At 38.3% G+C, this 20,262-nt stretch overlaps 1 protein-coding gene across 6 annotated transcripts in view; it reads left to right on the plus strand.

Annotated features, from left to right (window-relative positions):
- The window catches only part of CFTR (CF transmembrane conductance regulator), a 183,359-nt gene extending 164,153 nt beyond the window's left edge, over positions 1 to 19,206 (plus strand). For 4 of the 6 annotated variants that reach the window (XM_077994446.1, XM_077994448.1, XM_077994447.1 and 1 more), the window contains 4 exons: positions 3,313 to 3,402; positions 15,210 to 15,382; positions 15,995 to 16,100; positions 17,441 to 19,206. In XM_077994446.1, coding sequence (XP_077850572.1) covers positions 3,313 to 3,402; positions 15,210 to 15,382; positions 15,995 to 16,100; positions 17,441 to 17,641 — 570 coding nt within the window. In that variant the 3' untranslated portion in view covers positions 17,642 to 19,206. 6 annotated transcript variants of the gene reach the window in all.
- Positions 19,207 to 20,262: the final 1,056 nt, after the last annotated feature.

The raw sequence follows: 20,262 nt of genomic DNA on the forward strand, positions 1-20,262 counted from the left end.
TATATATATTTTTTTTCTGAGCTAAAACAAAATACTAGGTTGTAATAGCTATTCTTTCAGAAAGAAGAAAAACAGCATGTGCTGAACTCTGAGTTTGATGTTTTTGTATTTTACTTCCTATATTTTCATATGAGTCCATTTATTTATTTGGGCAGAATTGATTGAGACTATATTACGAACACAGCTTTTGCTAAGGACAGGGTACACAGCAGTTATGGTCTAGTAGGAGAGATGGATGTTAAAAACAAAATGTTCACAAATGCATGTATAATCTTAATACTCACTATAAGCTATGAAAGCAGAGTATGAGTATTATGAGACCATATGTTGGGAGACCTTATTTGGTGTGGAGGATCAGGAAAGATACCCCTGAGGAAGTGATATTTAATTTGAAACCTAAATAAGGCAGTTGTCCATGGAAAGAAGGTAGGGAATGAGATTCCCAGGCAAGGGGAATCCAATGTGTGAAGAAGCTGAGGGAGTGAAGGAAAGCCAGTGTGGTGGCAGGAAGAAAGGGAAGAGAGTGGAGAAGGGCACTAAGTGAGTCAGAGAAGTAGGAGGGGCTAAAACATGTAGGGTCATGTAGGCCATCTTAAAGGCCTGAGTGTAGTGGAAAACCTTTGAAGGTTTGTTAAAAGGTCAATGAGATGTTCTAATTTCTGTTGTAGTGAATTGCTTTGATTGCTGAATGAGAATGGATGGGAAGAGATGCAAGAGTGAAAGGAAAGAAATTAATTAGGAGGCTCTTGCCTTGCTCCAGATAGGACTGATAATTAATTTTATTTGGGAAGATCAGGGAGAAAGATAAGTCATGAATGACTCCCAAGTTTCTGGATTGAGGAAATGAAGGTACCATACACTGAGATGATAAGGCCTAGGGGTAGAGTAGCTTTGAGAAGAAAGGTAGCACCCATTTCATAAAACATGGAGGATCAAAGAGGCTCGGTTCCTGTTTGTAGACATACCTTCCAGGCCAGAACTGCATTACTACAACATCTTTGCAAGCCACATTGCCTTTCATAACTCTGTGTCTGTGTTGATGCTGTAACATTTTTGGCCTTCCCCCCACCATCCTCCCGCAGTCCTCCATGATAATGCCATTATTTCATTTCAGTTTGTGTGCTTCCATTGAATGTGTTAAGTCTCCTTGAAAGTTATAATGAAGCTGTAGCCCATATAAAACCCTTCAACTCAGGTCCTGCATAGGAAGAGGAAGCTAGTCTCTCCAGGAACTGAGCCTGTGACCAGAGGGATGGATAATTGTCTAAATAAAGAATATGCTGCTGAGCACTGATGGACTCTTTATGCATCCATCAGACTGCTGCTGCCCAACCTTTAATCTTTCCTGAGCTTTAAATAGGAAGGAAAACATGGTCCACAAGGACTTGAGCCATTTTGCTGTGGTGATGAGAGGCACAGGTTTAGAGACAAACACTCCTGTGTTTGAATTCCAGCTCCTACTATCTCCTACTAAATGACCTTGGACAAGTCACTTTCTCCAACCTGCTGATTCTTCATGTACATAATAGGATTTACCTCATGAGGTTGACATGAAGATTGAAAGAGATAACATATAGAATGAGCCTGTCCCAGGACATGGTTCATAGTAAGTCTGCCATAAATGGGAGCTATGGGTCCCATCCTTTTGGTGGAGATAACTTTTCTGTAGCAGGTAATACATTGATACTTGGTTAACCCTTAAAATTATCATTTCCTGTTCTTTTCTATAATGCTAGAAACCTTTTATTTAAAGAACCACAATATAAAATGAAAAATATATAAAAAACAGCAAATGGCAAAATTCTATCAGCAAGGCTTTTTAACTTTATATACTAAATAAATCCAATTGCTTAAATAATGAACTGACTCAAGTTCTCAGCACTGCTTCTTGTTTAATTCTCTTTAGTTTTTCAGAATTCTCCAATAATGACCTTTGTCTACTCTCTTCAGTTTATTCAGCCATTACTTTTATTTATATAGAAGTTTGGAGGTGGATACACAAACATATCCATCACATATCTTATGATCCTATGAGTCATATGCTTATCTCTTATATTCACCTCTGTAAAGCAATGTAGGTACCTTTCAGGAAGGTGATTTTGATGTAGGTTGAGAAATATCAGCATAGGGTTCCTAGCTGACCTCTCTAGAGAGTCCCTGAGACATGTGACAACAACTTTTTCTTTAAGTCATAAGGTATGCCCCAGGGTATGACGTTTCTAACATGACCCTCAGTAAACTTGGCTGCCTTGCTGAGGATACTCTCCTGCCTGAGAGACACAGACACCATTAATTGGGGATTGACTTGCCTTATGTGGTTCCTTGTGGACCAGATGGCCACTGAATATTCTCATTTCAAGGCAATTGGTAAAAACTACACTTCAAGAAATTTCATTCTTAATTCCCCTTAATGGATGTTATTAACCAAAGGCAAAAGAAAAAAGGATAAAAAAATTATTCTAAATGTTGATATCAAAAATATTATTTTCAATTCACCCCTATGCACAGAGAACTAAATATTATTATTGTTATTGCATGGGCATTCCCCAATGAGACAGTGATTTTCTTTTAAGACATTTTAAAATAATATAGGTAGACCTAAGCAGACGGTGATCTGGTAAGTAGATGTCTCAGAGTGATAGCTGTGCAATGCTCCATGCAGGGAATTAGATTGTCATTTTGTTCCTTACCAGGAACATGCATTCAGTTAAGCAAATATTTGACTTCTGCTTTTCCACTGATTTCTAAGTTGAGGCTCTCTCTTGTGCCTGTCTGATCAGATAAGTAGAGTTTTGCCTTGGTTTATAGATGAGATAAACATGTGTATTTGAATAAGCATAAGTTAAAGAAATTTCAAAATCCCTTAGGAAGCTAGGCTTATCAGAGAAATCCAAAGAAATACATTAACAAACTAGGAATTTGTTCTACCAAGTTAATTATAACTCATAAACTTACAGTTTTTTTTTTTTTACTTTTAAATTTTATATTACATTTGCTTGTAATAAGGAATCTTACTAGGAATAAAATTTTTTAATATTCTACAATTAACAATTATCTCAATTTATTTATTCTAAAGACATTGGGATTAGAAAAATGTTCACGAGGGACTCCAAATATTGCTGTAATATTTGTTTCTTAAAAGTATGATACAAAGCAGACATGATAAAATATTAAAATTTGAGAGAACTGGATGGTAAGTACACGGGTGTTTCTTATTTTGAAATATTTTTCACATTCTACAATACAATAAGGGAAAAATAAAAAGATATATAGGTTATTCATACTTTTTTCTTCTTTTCTTTATTGATATAGAAAGTATTTATCTTTTCTGGAACATTTAGAAAAAACTTGGATCCCTATGAACAGTGGAGTGATCAAGAAATATGGAAAGTTGCAGATGAGGTAAGGCTGCTAACTGAAATGATTTTGAAAGGGGTAACTCATATCAACACAAATGGTTGATATAACTGACATCATTCTACACCTTTGTGTGCGTGTATGTGTGTGCACAACTTTAAAATGGAGTACCCTAACATACCTGGAGCAACAGGTACTTTTGACTGGACCTACCTGTAACTGAAATGATTTCGAAAGAGGTAACTCATACCAACACAAATGGTTGATATGGCTGAGATCATTCTACACACTTTGTGTGTGTGTATTTCTGTGCACAGCTTTAAAATGGAGTACCCTAACATACCTGGAGCAACAGGTACTTTTGACTGGACCTACTTCTCTCCTCAGTAGTAAGGCTCCAACTATCAGGCCCTATCTTGGTCCATTTAGGCTGTTAAAATAAAATACCAAAGACTGAGCTGCTTATAAGCAATCTTTGGAGGCTGAGAAGTCAAAGGTCAAGGTGCCAGCAGGTTTGTTGTCTGGTGAGATCATACTTCCTGGTTCATTGATGGTGCCTTCTTGCTGTGTCCTCATGTAATGGAAGGGGCAAGACCTCTCTGGGGTCTTTTTTACAATGGCACTAATCCCATCATGAGGGCTTTGTGCTCATGACCTAATCAACTCCCACATGTCCCACATTCTAATACTATCACCTTGGGGGTTAGGATTTTAACATATGAATTTGAGGGGGTGGGGGGACACAAATATTTAGACCATAGCATTTCACTCCTGGCTTCCAAAGTTCATGTCTTCTTCACATGCAAAATACATTCATTCCATCCCAATAGCCCCCAAAGTCTTAACTTGTTCCAGCATCAACTTACAAGGCTGAAGTTCAAGGTTTCATCTAAATATCATCTAAATCAGCACAAACAGCTAAATCAGGTAGAGTGGGACATAAGGTGTGATTCATTTTTAGGCAGATTGCTCTCCAACTATGAAACTGTGAAATCAAACCTATTATGTGCTTTCAAAATAAAATGGTGAAACAGACACAGGCTAGACAGTCCCATTTCAAAAAAGAGAAATAGAAAAGAAAAAAGGAGTGACAAGTCTCTATAAGTCTAAGACTTTAAGGCTCGAGAATAATTTGTTTTGTTTTACTCTCCAGGCTTACTGGAGTGGTGTCTCACCTCTGGACACCCTGGGGTGGAGGCTCTATCCTCATGGATTTGAGTGTCTCATTCTTTGTGGCAGGTCTGTGCTCCAATCCCACACCTATGGCTCCCTGAGTGTGCAATTGCATGCCTGGCGGTTCTACTGGTCTGGGATTGCATAGGTGGCCCCGCCTTCATAGCTCCACTGGGCATTGCCCTACTGTGGGCGCTATGTGATGACCTCTTCCCTGGCCCTCTACCTGGGCTCTGTGACTCTCTGAGTTCTTGAAATCTAGGTGAAGGCAGCCATCCCCCTACAGTTTTGCTGAGAGTAGTGCATGAGCCCTGGAGTCTGCTAGAGCTACACCTAGGGTGGTGGAGATGCTTGGCAATGGAGTATGGGGAGCTGATATGGTTTGGGTGTGTCCCCACCCAAATCTTATCTTGAATTATAATTTTCATAATCCCCATGTGTTGAGGGAGGGACCTGGTGAGAGGTAATTGGATCATTGGCGTGGTTTCCTATGCTGTTCATGTGATAGTGAATGAGTTCTCATGAGATCCAATGGTTTTATAAGGCAGTTTTCCCTGCTCTTACACCCTCTCTCTTGCCTGTCACCATGTAAGACATAACTCTTTCTCTTCTGCCATGATTGTAAGTTTCCTGAGGCCTACCCAGCCATGCGGAACTGTGAGTCAATTAAACCTCTTTTCTTTATAAATTACCTAGTCTCTTTATAGCAGTGTGAAAATGGGCTAATATAGGAGCAAACACTGCAGTGTGACGTGGCAATGTAAAGTCTGCAATGAGGTGGCAATGTGAAGTCTGCAGTGTGAGGTGGCATGGGGCACTTGTAGCCCCTCCTTTGAAATCTTTCTGCCCCACCCCAGGCTTCTGTACTCTGAACCTATGATGGGAAAGGCAGTTTGGAAGATCTCTAAATGGCTTTGGAGTCATTCTTCCATTGTCTTGGACTATAAATTCTGGCTTCTGTTTAGGTGGCTGACTAATATCCCCACTGTCTTAATGCATAGCACCTAGTTTCTGTTGAGATGGCTAGTCCATAGTAATCTCCTTATCAAATTTGGCCACAACCTTTGTATTCTCTCCTGAGAAGGCTTTCTCATCTTTCACAATATGGATAGGCTGAGAATTTTCCAAATTTTGAAGTTCTGCTTCCCTTTTGATCAATAATTCCATTTTAAAGTCATTTCTCATTTTGAATTTTACTATGAGCAGTCAAGAATAACTAAGGTGCTCCTTCAGCTTTGCTTGGATATTTCCTCAGTCAAATATTCGATTTCACTGCTTTCATGTTCTGCCTTCCACAAAACCCTAGGACACAAACAACTCAGCCAAGTTCTTTGACATTTTATAACAAGGATAGCTTTTCCTCCATTGCCCAATAACGTGTTCCTCATTTCCATCTGAAAACCCATCAGATTGGGCCTTTACCATCCATATTTTTGCAAATATTCTGCTCATGACCACTTAGGTATTCGGTAAGAAGACAGTAGCTTTCTCTACAGCTCTCCTCTCCGCAGCCCTCACCAGAATTGCCTTTAACTGTCCATTCACAGCAATGTAGGCTTTTCCTAGCATGTACCTGAAAACTCTTCCAGTCTCTACTTATTACCTGGTTCCAAAGCTGCTTCCACATTGAGTATTTGTTACAGCAGTACCCAGATCCTAGTACCAATATTCTGTCTTAGTCCATTAGGGCTGCTACAACAAAATACCATAGACCAGATGTCTTATAAACAACAGTAAAATTTATTTTCCACAGTTCTGGAGGCTGGGAAGTTCAAAATCTGGTGCCAGCAGATTTTGTGTCTGGTGAAGGCCTGCTTCCTCACAGATGTCTGTGTTCTCACTGTGTTGTTACATGGCAGAAGAGTGGGCAGGCTAGCTCTCTGGGATGTCTTTTATAAGGGCACTAATCCAAATCATGGGTTTAGGGTAGAGCCCTCATGACCTAAATAACCTCCCAAAGGCCCCACCTCCTAATACCATCATCTTTGAAGTTAGGATTTCAATATATGACTTTGGCAGGGGGACAGAAGAGTTCAGTTTATAGCAAACCCATAGATAGCACTACTTTGTCCTTCCGTAATCAATGTGCATCAATGAAACATGAATTAGAAGAGACCCAGGCAACTCCACTACACTGGGATTATTCCCAGTATAAGGTATCATCTCTCCACACCTTCTCATCTACTCCCTATCTGAGTTCTGAAGTTCTCCACTACAAGAAGGAGGCTTTGGTTTGACTTGATATACTTCTCTGGGAAACATAGGTTTAGCACAAAAGAGTGATGCTCATTCTAGAGCACCTGCAAATGACTATAGTTTTCTTTGGAAGTTGCCAGGAATCGTCTGCCTTTGGGTATGTGGCTGTGAGCACTGCCAGGCAAAATACCACATGACCTAGATGAGGCATATGCCATCCTTCGAAGCATTAGGACATTATATAGGAAATATATTAACTAAAATGGAATAAAATTTTCTAAATAACACCTTATGTTTATCCAACAGGTGGTTCATTATAATTGAGGGCATTATACAGAGGAATTTGGTGGGGAGAAGAGCTGGAGAAATTCTCGGTTTCTTTAACAGAATACTCTAGCTATAAACTTATAATTTTAAAAATATAGGCATTATATTAAAGAAAAGGGGAACATAAATTATTTTGTTTTATTAAACTTAAGTCCAAAGGTCTGGATTGTGGCAGAAGCAGAATAGGATCAGGGGACCTAAAATGTTCAGCCTCAAAGGTCTTCTTAGAGAACAACTGTATTCCACTATTAGCACTTTTGGTCCTTGTAGCCCAATTTCTGTTTATCCCAAATGTTCTTCCCTTTTCTGCCTCCCTTCACAGTGAACCTTGCCAGGAGCTTTGAAATGCCTGTGAGTGTTAAACACTTACCCGTTGAGTGCCCAACCTTAACATGCCCCTAATAAAATGTACTTAGATTAACCGTTTTCATTATCAAAGTTTCCTTATTACCCAACAAACACAGGGGCTTTAAAGAAAACATTAACTAAATTGCAAGTGACACATTTTAAGATCTTTGATGTGACTTCAGAGAATGCACTATAGGAACACAATGCAATGGGAGAGAAACTTGGGAGGGAAGACATTAGCCTTTATGAAATCTGCAAGTATTGCCAAATCAAAATAAAATTTACAGGAAAGCAGGATCATAAGTATAATCTAAAATCTTAGCGCCTGTGGTTACGATTTTAAATACTAATATAATGCAAAACTTTTACCTGTTTAGATTTTTATTTAATCAGTTCATATTTAGATTTATATTTTTACTGTTCTCCTTCTTAATAATTCACTATTCACAAAGATGATGATGTTAGTCTAACTTTAATGTCATGAGCACTTTGAGTAGTAGTGCGGAGTTTTTGTTGAGTAGTAGTGTGCTTTTTTGAGTAGTAGTGATAGGTTTTTGATGAGGAAGCCTGCTAGCAGCATACAAATAAGCAAGTATCAGCCTAGAGAAGCAGAAAAGGCATTTGGGTTTCAAAGTCACGAGGCCTAGGCTTTAGTCTAATACAGTTGATAATATAATTTGCCCAAACAGGACATTTTTGGGCATGTCAGATACTAAGCTGGAAGAGGACATTATGACAACAGTGTAAAGCAGGACTTTCCAGGGCAAACCAGGATGTATGTCATCTCACTTAGTCCTCTCTGTGTCCTTGCCATGACTAGTATCTCTAGTGGTAAATGAACAGAATAATGACAAATAGCCAAACACCTGAATCTTATCCCAACAGCACCTCCTACATAATTCTCCATTATCCCAAATGGAAATTAAAAATATATACAGTGACAATTCCAGGCCAAGAAATGCTTTATTTCTAGCTTGGACTTGGCTTCCAACTCCAGTGTAGAATCTTATCCTTGCTGATCTGGACTACATCTCATGAAGCCATGAGGACTTGTGCCTAGTTACTAGCTGGAAGGCTTAGAACCAAAGCTGGTCCAGACAGCCTCCTTTTTCCTTATTTCCTGGGTCCAGACCTTTACCATGGCACTCTGCCCTGTCATTTGATGGGGGAATTTAAAGCAAGACCAAGGGAAGGAAAGAGAGTTTCTAAGACCTAGAAGTTGGATAGTTTAATTTACCCATCCCAAAACAGCTTAGGCTCAGACAGCTTCTCTCCAAGATTGGTGCCAAACTGAAATTACCAGCTGTGTAGACAAAAGAGAATTTTAAAAGAAACTGAATCCCGAGAGAAAAACAAATAGACTTCTGGCATTGTGGCCCAATAAATTGGTAGGATTGTTGTGACTTTTCAAGTTTACATGTAAAATGGGCCCAGCGCAGTGCCAGGCAAATATAGGTACCAAGTAAAAGTAACTATAACCATGTTTTTTTTAATCTGGACTTTACTTGGTCATCCTTTAAATGGTGTTTGACAGAATCCTAGTTCTTGTCTCACTTTACTTAATTTCCCTGGGAAATTTCATGTGTCCTTTTGGCTTTAACTAATATCTCTATTTTGATGACCTCCATATCTGCCTGTTCCCAGAGCTTTCCATCTGATATCTCAGCATATGAAAAGCACCTTATGTCTATGATTGTGTTCCTTCCCTGCCCCACCACATACCTGTCCTGTGTTCCTAATTCCACTGAATGACATCCCACCCTCCAGTTTCCCAAAGCCAAGACCTGGGACTCGTCTTTCACTCTCAAGTTCCTCCACGGGTACCCACATGCCACATCCTGTCAATGCTGTCCCTCAGGAGTATCTGGAATATATTCACTTTCCTTCATTTCCACCTGACACCACTGTTAACACTTGCATGAATTTCTGAAATAGCTTCCTGGCTCATTTCCCTCACTGACCCCCAACAGTTCATTCTGCTCTTTGCAGCTCTGGTGATCTCTCCAAACCCCACATCTGATCACTTGTTTCTTCCCTTCATATGGCTCCTTAATGCCTTCTGGACTAAGTCCACACTGCTTAAGGTAGCTTACCAGGTCCTTCATGATTTCATCTTTGTTTGGCTTTCTACACTCACTGCCCAACTTCCCCTTACTTTCCATGATTCAGTTATACTGATGTTCTTTGGTTCTCTAAAGCACATGTGCTTTCTGTTCTGCAGAGGCTTTTTTGTTCACATGCTGTTCTCCACCTGGGAAACTCCCCAGCCCTTCACTGCCTGCTTCTACCATCTTTCAGGCCTCTCCTTACACATCACTTCTTTCCAAAAATCTGCCTCGACACTCCAGGTCTCAGTTTCTTAGGTGTACCCTATAACTCCACCCCTTTCTTAGCATTTCTCACTCTGGCTGGAGATTTACTTTTTAACTTGTCCATGTCCCCTACTGGAGTGGAAGTTCCTGGAGGTCAGGGATTCTATCCTATTCATTGTGGTATTTCCAGTGCCTAGAGTAGTCTTGCACACACAGATGGTATTCAGTAAATATCAGTTGAATGAATAAGGCGTTCTTTCATTTCATATGTAATAAATCATGGAAACAGCCTTATGATTGATACACAGCAGGTATTACCATCCTCACTTTAAAATGAGGACTCAGAGCCTTGAGATGTCTGAGGGCCTCGACTGGGACAGCTGGCAGATGCGGGAACAGAGCTTCATCACCCCTGTGGGCTATCTCAGGGTTGTCTGTAATCTAAGTACAATGTCTGTTGATTTTGGAATAAAAGCTTTTTGGGTAATTGTTTGCTTTTTCAATTACTTATAAAATAGTTTCCATCCTTACTCATTGATAGTAAGGTATTTTAGAAAACAAGCTAAATAGCAGCAATAGTGGCCTCGTAAGTTGAAAATTTACCCTGAAAAATCTACAGAGTAGCAAACAGAGTATTAAAAGGAGTTGACTGTGTCTATTTTTATAACTGTCACTTACGGATTATTCAGTAAAACTGCAATTCACTTTTATGATTTTTTTTTCATGTTTCTCTGTCACAAGGGCAAACTCTTGCTCCATAATAACATTCCAGAGTACGGCAATAGCAAAAGTCAACATTTTGAATCCTTTACAAACTCTTAGACTTTTTTTTTTTAGTTTAACATGTTACAAAACAAAATTTCTTCTTTTTTCACAGCAGTTTGGGAAGTACATACTACTTACTAGCTCATTAGCATGAAGCTGTCAAGTTATTTTTCTTAAAGTTCTTTATATCTACAAACTGTTGATGTTTTTATTTATTTATTTTTAATGCTAGGTTGTAATGAAAATAATTAGAAAACTTTAGATTCCAGTAATTTTGAAGTCTTCTTGGTTTGGACAGGACTGAGCTAAAGTTTATACATATTTTTTTTTAATTTATTGAAAAATGGTTTCTAATGATAGTGTTAACAAGATTATATTGGGGACTGGACTCAGTGGCTCACACTTGTAATCCTAGCACTTTGGGAGGCCAAGGCGGGTGGATCACCTGAGATCAGGAGTTCAAGACCAGCCTGGCCAACATGTAGAAATCCCGTCTCCACTAAAATACAAAAATTAGCTGGGCATGGTGGCAGGCACTGTAATCCCAGCTACTCAGGAGGCCGAGGCAGGAGAATTGCTTGAACCTGGGAGGCGGAGGGTGCAGTGAGCCCACATCGCATCACTGCACTCTAGCCTGGGCAATAGAGCAAGATTCTGTCTCAAAAAAAAAAAAAAAAAAAAAAAAAAGAAAGAAAAGAAAGAAGAGAAAGAAAGAAAAAAAAAGAAAGAAAAGAAAGATTATATTGGGAATATACATGTGTGAGTATGTGTGTGCATATATATACATATTTAAAGGATAAAGGATTCTGCTGCCTTTATCCTTAATAAATCAGATCACTAAATCAGATGATCTCTAGCAATTTCCTGTTTGTTTGTTTTTTGCCCATAGTGCTTATCTCTTTGAACAGTAATTTTCCACTTACTATTTTTCTCCCTTTTTGGACCATAATTTCCTTTAAGGCAGAGGCTCCTGTTACTCATCTTTGAATCTTGGGTCTGTCAGAGTACCTAGAATTTAATAAACTCTCATTAAGAGCCAGTTGAAGGAATACATGACTAAGCAGTCATTTACATCCGAAAGATCCGTAGGAGAATTCTTATCAGCACATATGATTGGTAACAATAACTTTGTACTTTTCAAAAACAATTACTAATCTATCTTGCTTTCCATTATCTCACCAAAGCCTATTACCATGTCTGGCAGAAAATAGGCACTTAATAAATTTCTTAAATGTTTACTGACTTCAATTTTAAGTTTTATTAACTATGTTGACTTTTCTGTAATGAAGATGATTCTAGAAAGCTTTTTACTATACTTCATAGTGAATGAAACAGTGAGATAGGAATATTGCAAAATATCCCCTGCATTGGTCAGTCTTAGTGTCATTCATTTTAAAAATTCTATTCTCTAAATATTGACAGTTATATATAAATTTATGTAATTATTTACTTCTAATAAAGAATTTCATCTGGGGAAAAACATACTTTGCTCCGCTCTTTGCCACAAGTGCAAAGTCTAAGACAGTCAAACAGCTTTCCTAGTATGGCCTTAGGAAATCAGTGTATAACTAGTGTGAATCTAGAGGGAGCGTACTGCATTCTGACCAAAATCTCCACCCTGTTACTATGGCCATCACTAACTTCACAGTATTGCAGTACTTCCTGCTAATTTAATTCCCAAGGCAACTTGTGAAGGAAAATTTTTACAAAGCTGTTGTCACACAAAGGTAGTGTTTCAGTTACCGAGCCCATGTCCTTGGAGTTGCCCAGGCTCCAATAATACTAATAATTACTGTACTTACCATGTGCCATACTCTGTGGGAGCCGCTTTCCACAAATTATCTCTGGTAATCCTCGTAACAACCCTTTGACATCAATATTATTATTTTCTCCATTTTTTTACATATGAGATAAATGAGACTTAAAATAATGCACCTGATATCATCAGCAAATGAGCCGAAGAGGACAGATTCAAAGCTGATTGTGTTTGACTCTAGAGCTCCAGTCTTTAGCCAGACCTTTTCTTGCTGGTTAATTTGACTGGAAAAAAAAAACAAAACAAAACCTCAAATACTGCTGATTGATCTAAAGTACTATCATTTCTGTCAGTGTTAGGGAACTTTTAATTTTATAATTTGATTTTGTGGGAAATTTATAGCATCTTAAATACTCACGTGCAAAGTGATATGTCTTAGATAACATTTTACAATGGCAGAGCTTAAGCCAGTGCTCATTCATTCATCCTTAAGTTTTGATTCATTTATGATTCATCAAAACTCTGTTTTGTTCGGCCACCCACATTCTAGGAGCTCAGTACCTATTTGATAAATGAATGAATTGTTGAGGTTGACAGTTACCCAGGACTGGCATTAGGAACACAGAGCTGAAGAGCACGTTTTTACCCTCAAGAAGCTTACAGTCTAACGAGGGAAACTTGCACAAATTCTACTATCACTAGGTACCTGGTTGAATGCCTTAGGAGATGATCAGGGATATTCAGAAGGATATGTCAGGCTTAGCAATGGCATCACTTGAGAGTATCAAGGTGTTTAGGGAACTACAAGATGTTTGGTGCCGCTGGGAATAAGAGTGAAGAGGGCTCCATTTGGATGCCTCATATACCAGGTGAGAGACCTTAGATTTTATTCCACCAGGAGGAGAACTACCATAGGATTTAAAACAGAAGTGATATGGTCAAACCTACATCTTTGGAAGATCCCTGGGGTGTTTGTATGGTGCACTCACAATTTGACTAATTGAGATTTGTAGGATGATGCCTAAGAGATGATGATGACCCAGACTGGGGTCACTGTAATAGAGTTGGTAAGAAGGAAAATGATTTAAAAAGTAATTGGAAGAAGTCTAGGGATCAAGATAAAGATTTGAAAATTATTAGCTTATAGGTGGTCCTCAATTCCCTGAAAATGACTGGGATCTCAGAGGAGAGTCTGGAGAGTTGGAAATGACAAAGACTAATATTCAAGGGGGCAGGAAGAGGGAGAGTTGTTCACACATGACAATAGGAAGAAATGGCCATAGAGTGTGTGGTTTCTCTTAAGCCAAGGAGTAGATGTTTTAAGAAAGAAAAATTCTTGTGGTGTGAAGCAGTAGAGACGACAGATGCACATTAATTTCTTGAGATTTCTAGATGACTAAATAGGCGGATGTTGAATGATAGCTAAAGGAGAACCTAGAAACAAGGGAGGGATTTTGTTTTTGTTTTTTTAAAAAAGATAGACCATAGCAGCTTAGCTTCATAGACTGAAACAATAAAAAACGTTGAAGGCACAAAGAAAGACACAGGTCCTCTAACTCCCTGCCCAATGCCCTTTATTCAAATTCTCAGCACCTGTATTTCTAAGTTTTATGTTCGAGTCTTCGGGGATACATCAGAGTAGCCCCCCTTGTCGAATAAATGTGCTTACATTTCCTACCATACCAGAAACTCTTCTCAAACTTTAATTAATTTCCACAAGGTGAGATTACTTTAATGAAAAACCAACCAAGGAAAGGAGTATCATGTGCAATATACTTTCAAATGTGTTTTGTTTGTTTCCTATCCAGCTTAAAAAAACAAGTCATTAGTCCTAACACAACTTTCATATTCTACCCCATATCAAAGAGGCTTAAAATCTCCTGGTAAGATGATGGACACACAGTTAATTTTTTATGAACAAACACAGTGTTTTGGACCATTTCTGATTTTAACTCTGAAATCAAAAGATTCTTTCTGAGGCCATTGTCTCATTCTCCATTACAGTCAGGTGGGAGCCCATCTTACCTCCTGATACTAAATTCTAGACTTCTCAAGGGCAGGAGACAATCATCTGTATATCTCTTTGGCCTTCATACACTCAGGAGTACTTGCCAAAAATAAACATTTAATGCACATTTATTCGAATAATCGATAAATCCAATACTTCAATAACTGTCATATTTTGATAGAATGGGTTTCTATATCTCATTTGCATTTTCAAACTTTACTTTTACTGTCTAGCTTAAAAAAAAGTCATTGACCCTAATACAGCCCTCATTTTCTCCCCCAATATCTAAGAGGCTTTATATGTCCTAGTGTTATGCCACTATTTTAATGCCAGTATTTTTTACTTCATATTTTTATCTATTTGTTACAGTTAGTTTTTATGATTTCAAAAGATGAATAGCAATCTTCCATATGTAATTTAAAAAACCCCACAGTTGATTATTTTATGCTATCTTTTGTCCTCAATCATGACAGAGTAGAAGATGGGACGTAGCACCAAGGATGATATCATACCTCCATCCTTTATGCTGCATTCTATCTTCTGTCTACATAGGATGTCATACTAGAGGGCATACCTGCGATGTATACATATTATCTTTTCCAGCATGCATTCAGTTGTGTTGGAATAATTTAGGTACACCTTTATAAACCCTGAGCCTCACAAGAACCATGTACCACGTATTGTTTCCTTACTACCTTTTGGGATACGTGGCACATAATAGGCACTCATTGAAAGTTTCCTAATGAATGAAGTACAAAGATAAAACAAGTTATAGACTGATTCTTTAGACTTGTCAAGGTAATAAATAGACTTTTGCTCAATCAAATTCAAATGGTGGCAGGTAGTGGGGCCAGAGGGATTGGTATGAAAAACATAAGCTTTCAGAACTCCCGTGTTTATTTTTAGAATGTCGACCGCTTGAGTGTTTTTAACTCTGTGGTATCTGAACTACCTTCTCTAACTGCAGGTTGGGCTCAGATCTGTGATAGAACAGTTTCCTGGGAAGCTTGACTTTGTCCTTGTGGATGGGGGCTGTGTCCTAAGCCATGGCCACAAGCAGTTGATGTGTTTGGCTAGATCTGTTCTCAGTAAGGCGAAGATCTTGCTGCTTGATGAACCCAGTGCTCATTTGGATCCAGTGTGAGTTTCAGAAGTTCTGTTACTTAATAGCACAATAGGAACATAATCATTATGCCTGCTTCATGGTAACACATATTTCTATTAGGCTATCATGTCTGTGAGTGGGGGCCTCCCCCAGGAAATGAAATAATTGCCCAGTGGAAATGAGCATAAATGCTCATTTCCTTATCTAAGAGTCTTGTGTTTTCTTCTGAAGATAGTTTTTAGTTTCATACAAAGTCTTCCCCCTTGTCAATACATGATGAAACTTTTAAATACATGGGCGTAATCTGATCCTTATGATTTGCCTTTGTATCCCATTTACACCATAAGCATGTTTATAGCCCCAAATAAAGAAGTACTGGTGAATCTACATAATGAAAAATACACTCATTTATAAAAGTTTCTTCGAAATATTTGTCCTGTTTATTTGTGGATACTTAGAATCTACCCCATGGTTGAAAAGCTGATTGTGGCTAACTCTATATCAACATTATGGGAAAAGAACTTAAAGAAAGAAGTAATTTAAAGAGATAAATTAATAGAACAATAGACATAATTACTATTAGTAATAGTAAATACAGATAATTACTGTTCTGTGATATTATGTATAGTATTTTCTTTCTTTTCTAGAACATACCAGATAATTAGAAGAACTCTAAAACAAGCATTTGCTGACTGCACAGTAATCCTCTGTGAACACAGGATAGAAGCAATGCTGGAATGCCAACAATTTTTGGTGAGTCTTTATAACTTTACTTAAGATCTTGTTTCCCTTGTAATGCTTGATAACAATCTCAGGTGTGATAGTTCCTGCAAACTGTAACAATGTACAAGTTCTTTTCAAAAATATGTGTCATACAGCCATCCAGCTTTACTCAAAATAGCCGCACAAGTTTTTCACTTTGATCTGAGCCATGTGGTGAGGTTGAAATACAGTAAATCTAAAATGGCAGCATATTACTAAGTTATATTTATAAATAGGATATATATAATTTTTGAGCCCTTTATTTGGGGACCAAGCCATACAAAATACTCCACTGTTTAAGATTTTTAAAAAGGTCCTTATGATTCTTTCAATAACTAAATCTCCCATGGATGTGGTCTGGGACAGGCCTAGTTGTCTTGCAGTCTAATTTATGGTATTAATGACAAAGTTGAGAGGCACATTTCATTTTTCTAGCCATGATTTGGGTTCAGGTAGTACCTTTCTCAACCACCTTCTCACTGTTCTTAAAAAACTGTCACAGGGCCAGGCACAGTGGCTTACGTCTGTAATCACAACACTTTGGGAGGCTGAGGTAGGAGGATTACTTGAGGCCAGGAATTCAAGATCAGTCCAGGCAACATAGTGAGGCCCCATCTGTCTTTATTAAAACAAAATAAAACTGTCACAGATTCTTTCAAGTGATGTTTACAAATTCTCTATGGTTTAGTCACAAGGAAGTTGAGGATGATGTATCACGTCATTTCTGTTCAGGCTTTTGAGCCTCCTGGAAGTAAATGGTTTCCTTGCTGAAGGCTTGTTATTACCATGATTATCACTAAGCTTGAAGTAACAAATTAGGGGGACAGACTCACAACCTCTTGCCCTGCCATGGACAAGTTCAAGAATCTAAGTAAAGTCCTCTATTGTCTGATCTTGGATTTGCTCAACTTGAACAAGCCAAGGAGGTATATTAAACTCAGGGACATCCTGACTAGTCTGGAATTCTTAAGCTTCAGATCACTGTTGAAGAAGTTCAACTCTTTATGGTGCTGTAGACTTACACTCATTTTTAAGGTAATATATAAGGGACCTAATATTTTGTTTTCAAAGCACCTTCAGTTCCACTAAACCTCCCTGAAGAATCTTCCAGCTGCTGAATAGAAAATCACAGCTAATTTCACAGATGGTAGAACCTCCTTAGAGCAAAAGGACACAGCAGTTAAATGTGATATACCTGATTGTTCAAAATGCAAGGCTCTGGACATTGCATTCTTTGACTTTTATTTTCCTTTGAGCCTGTGCCAGTTTCTGTCCCTGCTGTAGTCTGACCTGCCTTCTGTCCCAGATCTCACTAACAGCCATTTCCCTAGGTCATAGAAGAGAACAAAGTGCGGCAGTATGATTCCATCCAGAAACTGCTGAATGAGAGGAGCCTCTTCCGGCAAGCCATCAGCCCCTCCGACAGGGTGAAGCTCTTTCCCCACCGGAACTCAAGCAAGTGCAAGACTCAGCCCCAAATTGCTGCTCTGAAAGAGGAGACAGAAGAAGAGGTGCAAGATACAAGGCTTTAGAGAGCAGCCTAAATGTTGACATGAGACATTTGCTCATGGAATTGGAGCTCGTGGGACAGTCACCTCATGGAATTGGAGCTTGTAGAACAGTCACCTCTGCCTCAGAAAACAAGGATGAATTACGTTTTTTTAAAAAAGAAACATTTTGGTAAGAGGAATTGAGGACACTGATATGGGTCTGGATAAATAGCTTCGTGGCAATGGTCAAATTGTGTGAAAGGTACTTCAAATCCTTGAAGATTTACCAATTGTGTTTTGCAAGCCAGATTTTCCTGAAAACCCTTGCCATGTGTTAGTAATTGGAAAGACAGCTATAAATGTCAATCAGCCTAGTTGATCAACTTATTGTCTAGTGAAACTCATTAATTTGTAGTGTTGGAGAAGAACTGAAATCATACTTCTTAGGGTTATGATTAAATAATGATAACTGGAAACTTAGGTGGTTTATATAAGCTTGTATTCCTTTTTCTTTCTTCTCCCCATGATGTTTAGAAACACAACTATATTGTTTGCTAAGCATTCCAACTATCTCATTTCCAAGCAAGTATTAGAATACTGCAGGAACCACAAGACTGCACATCAAAATATGGCCCATCCAACATCTAGTGAGCAGTCAGGAAAGAGAACTTCCAGATCCTGGAAATCAGGGTTAGTATTGTCCAGGTCTACCAACAATCTCGATATTTCAGATAATCACAATACTTTCCTTACCTGGGAAAAGGGCTGTTACAGTCTTACACAGGGGACAGGATGGTTCCCTTGATGAAGAAGTTAATATGCCTTTTCCCAAACTCCAGAAAGTGACAAGCTCACAGACCTCTGAACTAGAGGTTGACTGGAAAAGTATGTTAGTGCAAATTGCCACAGGAAAGCCCTTCTTCCCACAGAAGCTCCAAGTAGAGGATGTGTAAGTAGATAGGCCATGGGCACTGTGGGTAGATACACATGAATTCCAAGCATTTAGATATATAGGGTGATGGTGGTATGTTTTCAGGCTAGATGTATGTACTTCATGCTGCCTACACTAAGAGAGAATGAGACACACCCTGAAGAAGCACCAATCATGAATTAGTTTTATATGCTTCTGTTTTATAATTTTGTGAAGCAAAATTTTTTCTCTACGAAATATTTATTTTAATAATGTTTCAAACATATGTAACAATGCTGTATTTTAAAAGAATAATTATGAATTATATTTGTATAAAATAATTTTTATATTTGAAATGTTGACTTTTTATGGCACTAGCTATTTTTATGATATATTATGTTAAAACTGGGACAGGGGAGAACCTAGGGTGATATTAACCAGGGGCCATGAATCACCTTTAGGTCTGGAGGGAAGCCTTGGGGCTGATGCAGTTGTTTCCCACAGCTGTGTGATTCCCAGCCAGCACACAGGTTCCCTCTTAGATGCAGTTCTGAAGAAGATGGTACCACCAGTCTGACTGTTCCCATGAAGGGTACACTGCCTTCCTAACTCCAACCTGACTCTTAAGAAGATTGCATTATATTTATTACTGTAAGAAAATATCACTTGTCAATAAAATCCGTACATTTGTGTGAAACTTCGTTGTTTTCAGATGCGTTCACTTGTCATGTTTCGTCAGTCTCTTACTCCAATCTCTAAGCTTCATGGAACATGAAACATGAATCTGTCTTTTAGATATAGCCTCTTTTGAGAATCTCACATGAATTAGAACACACATTTTTAGTTATCTTTTTAAACTATGGTAAAATATACATAACATAAAAATTTCCATTTTAACCATCTTAACATTCAGTTCAGTGTCATTATGTACATTCACATGGTTGTGCAAATGTCACCACCATCCTTCCACAGAACTTTTTTTTCTTGCAAAACTGAAACTCTTTACCCGTTAGTCAATATCCCCCCATTTATCTTTCCTCTAATGCCTGGCAACCACCATTTTTCTTTCTGTCTCTGATTTTGACTACTGGAAGGACCTCATAGGAGTGGGATCATACAGTATTTGTATTTTTGTGCTTATTTCATCTAGCATAATGTCTTCAAGCCTCAACCATGCTGCAACATGGGTCAATTTTCTTCCTTCTTAAGGTTGAATAATATTCATTATACAGTGGTCCCTCCTTATCCTTAGGGGATATGTTCCAAGACCCCCAATGGATGCCTGAAATCACCAATAGCACTGAACCTGATTACTGTGTTTTTTCCTATACATACATACATATGTATAACGTTTAATTTATAAATTAAGCACAGTAAGAGATCAACAACAATAATCATAAAATAGAACAATTATAACAATATATTATGACACGAGTGATACAAATGTGGTCTCTCTCTTTCTCAAAATATCTTATTGTACTGTGCCACAGGTAACTGAAACCACAGAAAGCAAAACCTTGGATGGGGGGACCACTCTATAAATATGTACCACACTTTTCCTCACCCATTCATCCATCACTGGCTACTTGGTTTGCTTCCACCTTTTGGATATAGTGAATAATGTTTCTATAAACATGGGTGTACAAATATTTCTTCATGTCCCTGCTTTCATGACTTAGGATATGTTTGAAGTTATTTTTATTTTAAAATGGAGGCTTATAGAACACAAAAGATTTATATTCTGCAAGTGTCC

The sequence above is a fragment of the Macaca mulatta genome, chromosome 3 (genome assembly GCF_049350105.2).
Source record: "Macaca mulatta isolate MMU2019108-1 chromosome 3, T2T-MMU8v2.0, whole genome shotgun sequence".
Lineage (NCBI taxonomy): Eukaryota > Metazoa > Chordata > Mammalia > Primates > Cercopithecidae > Macaca > Macaca mulatta.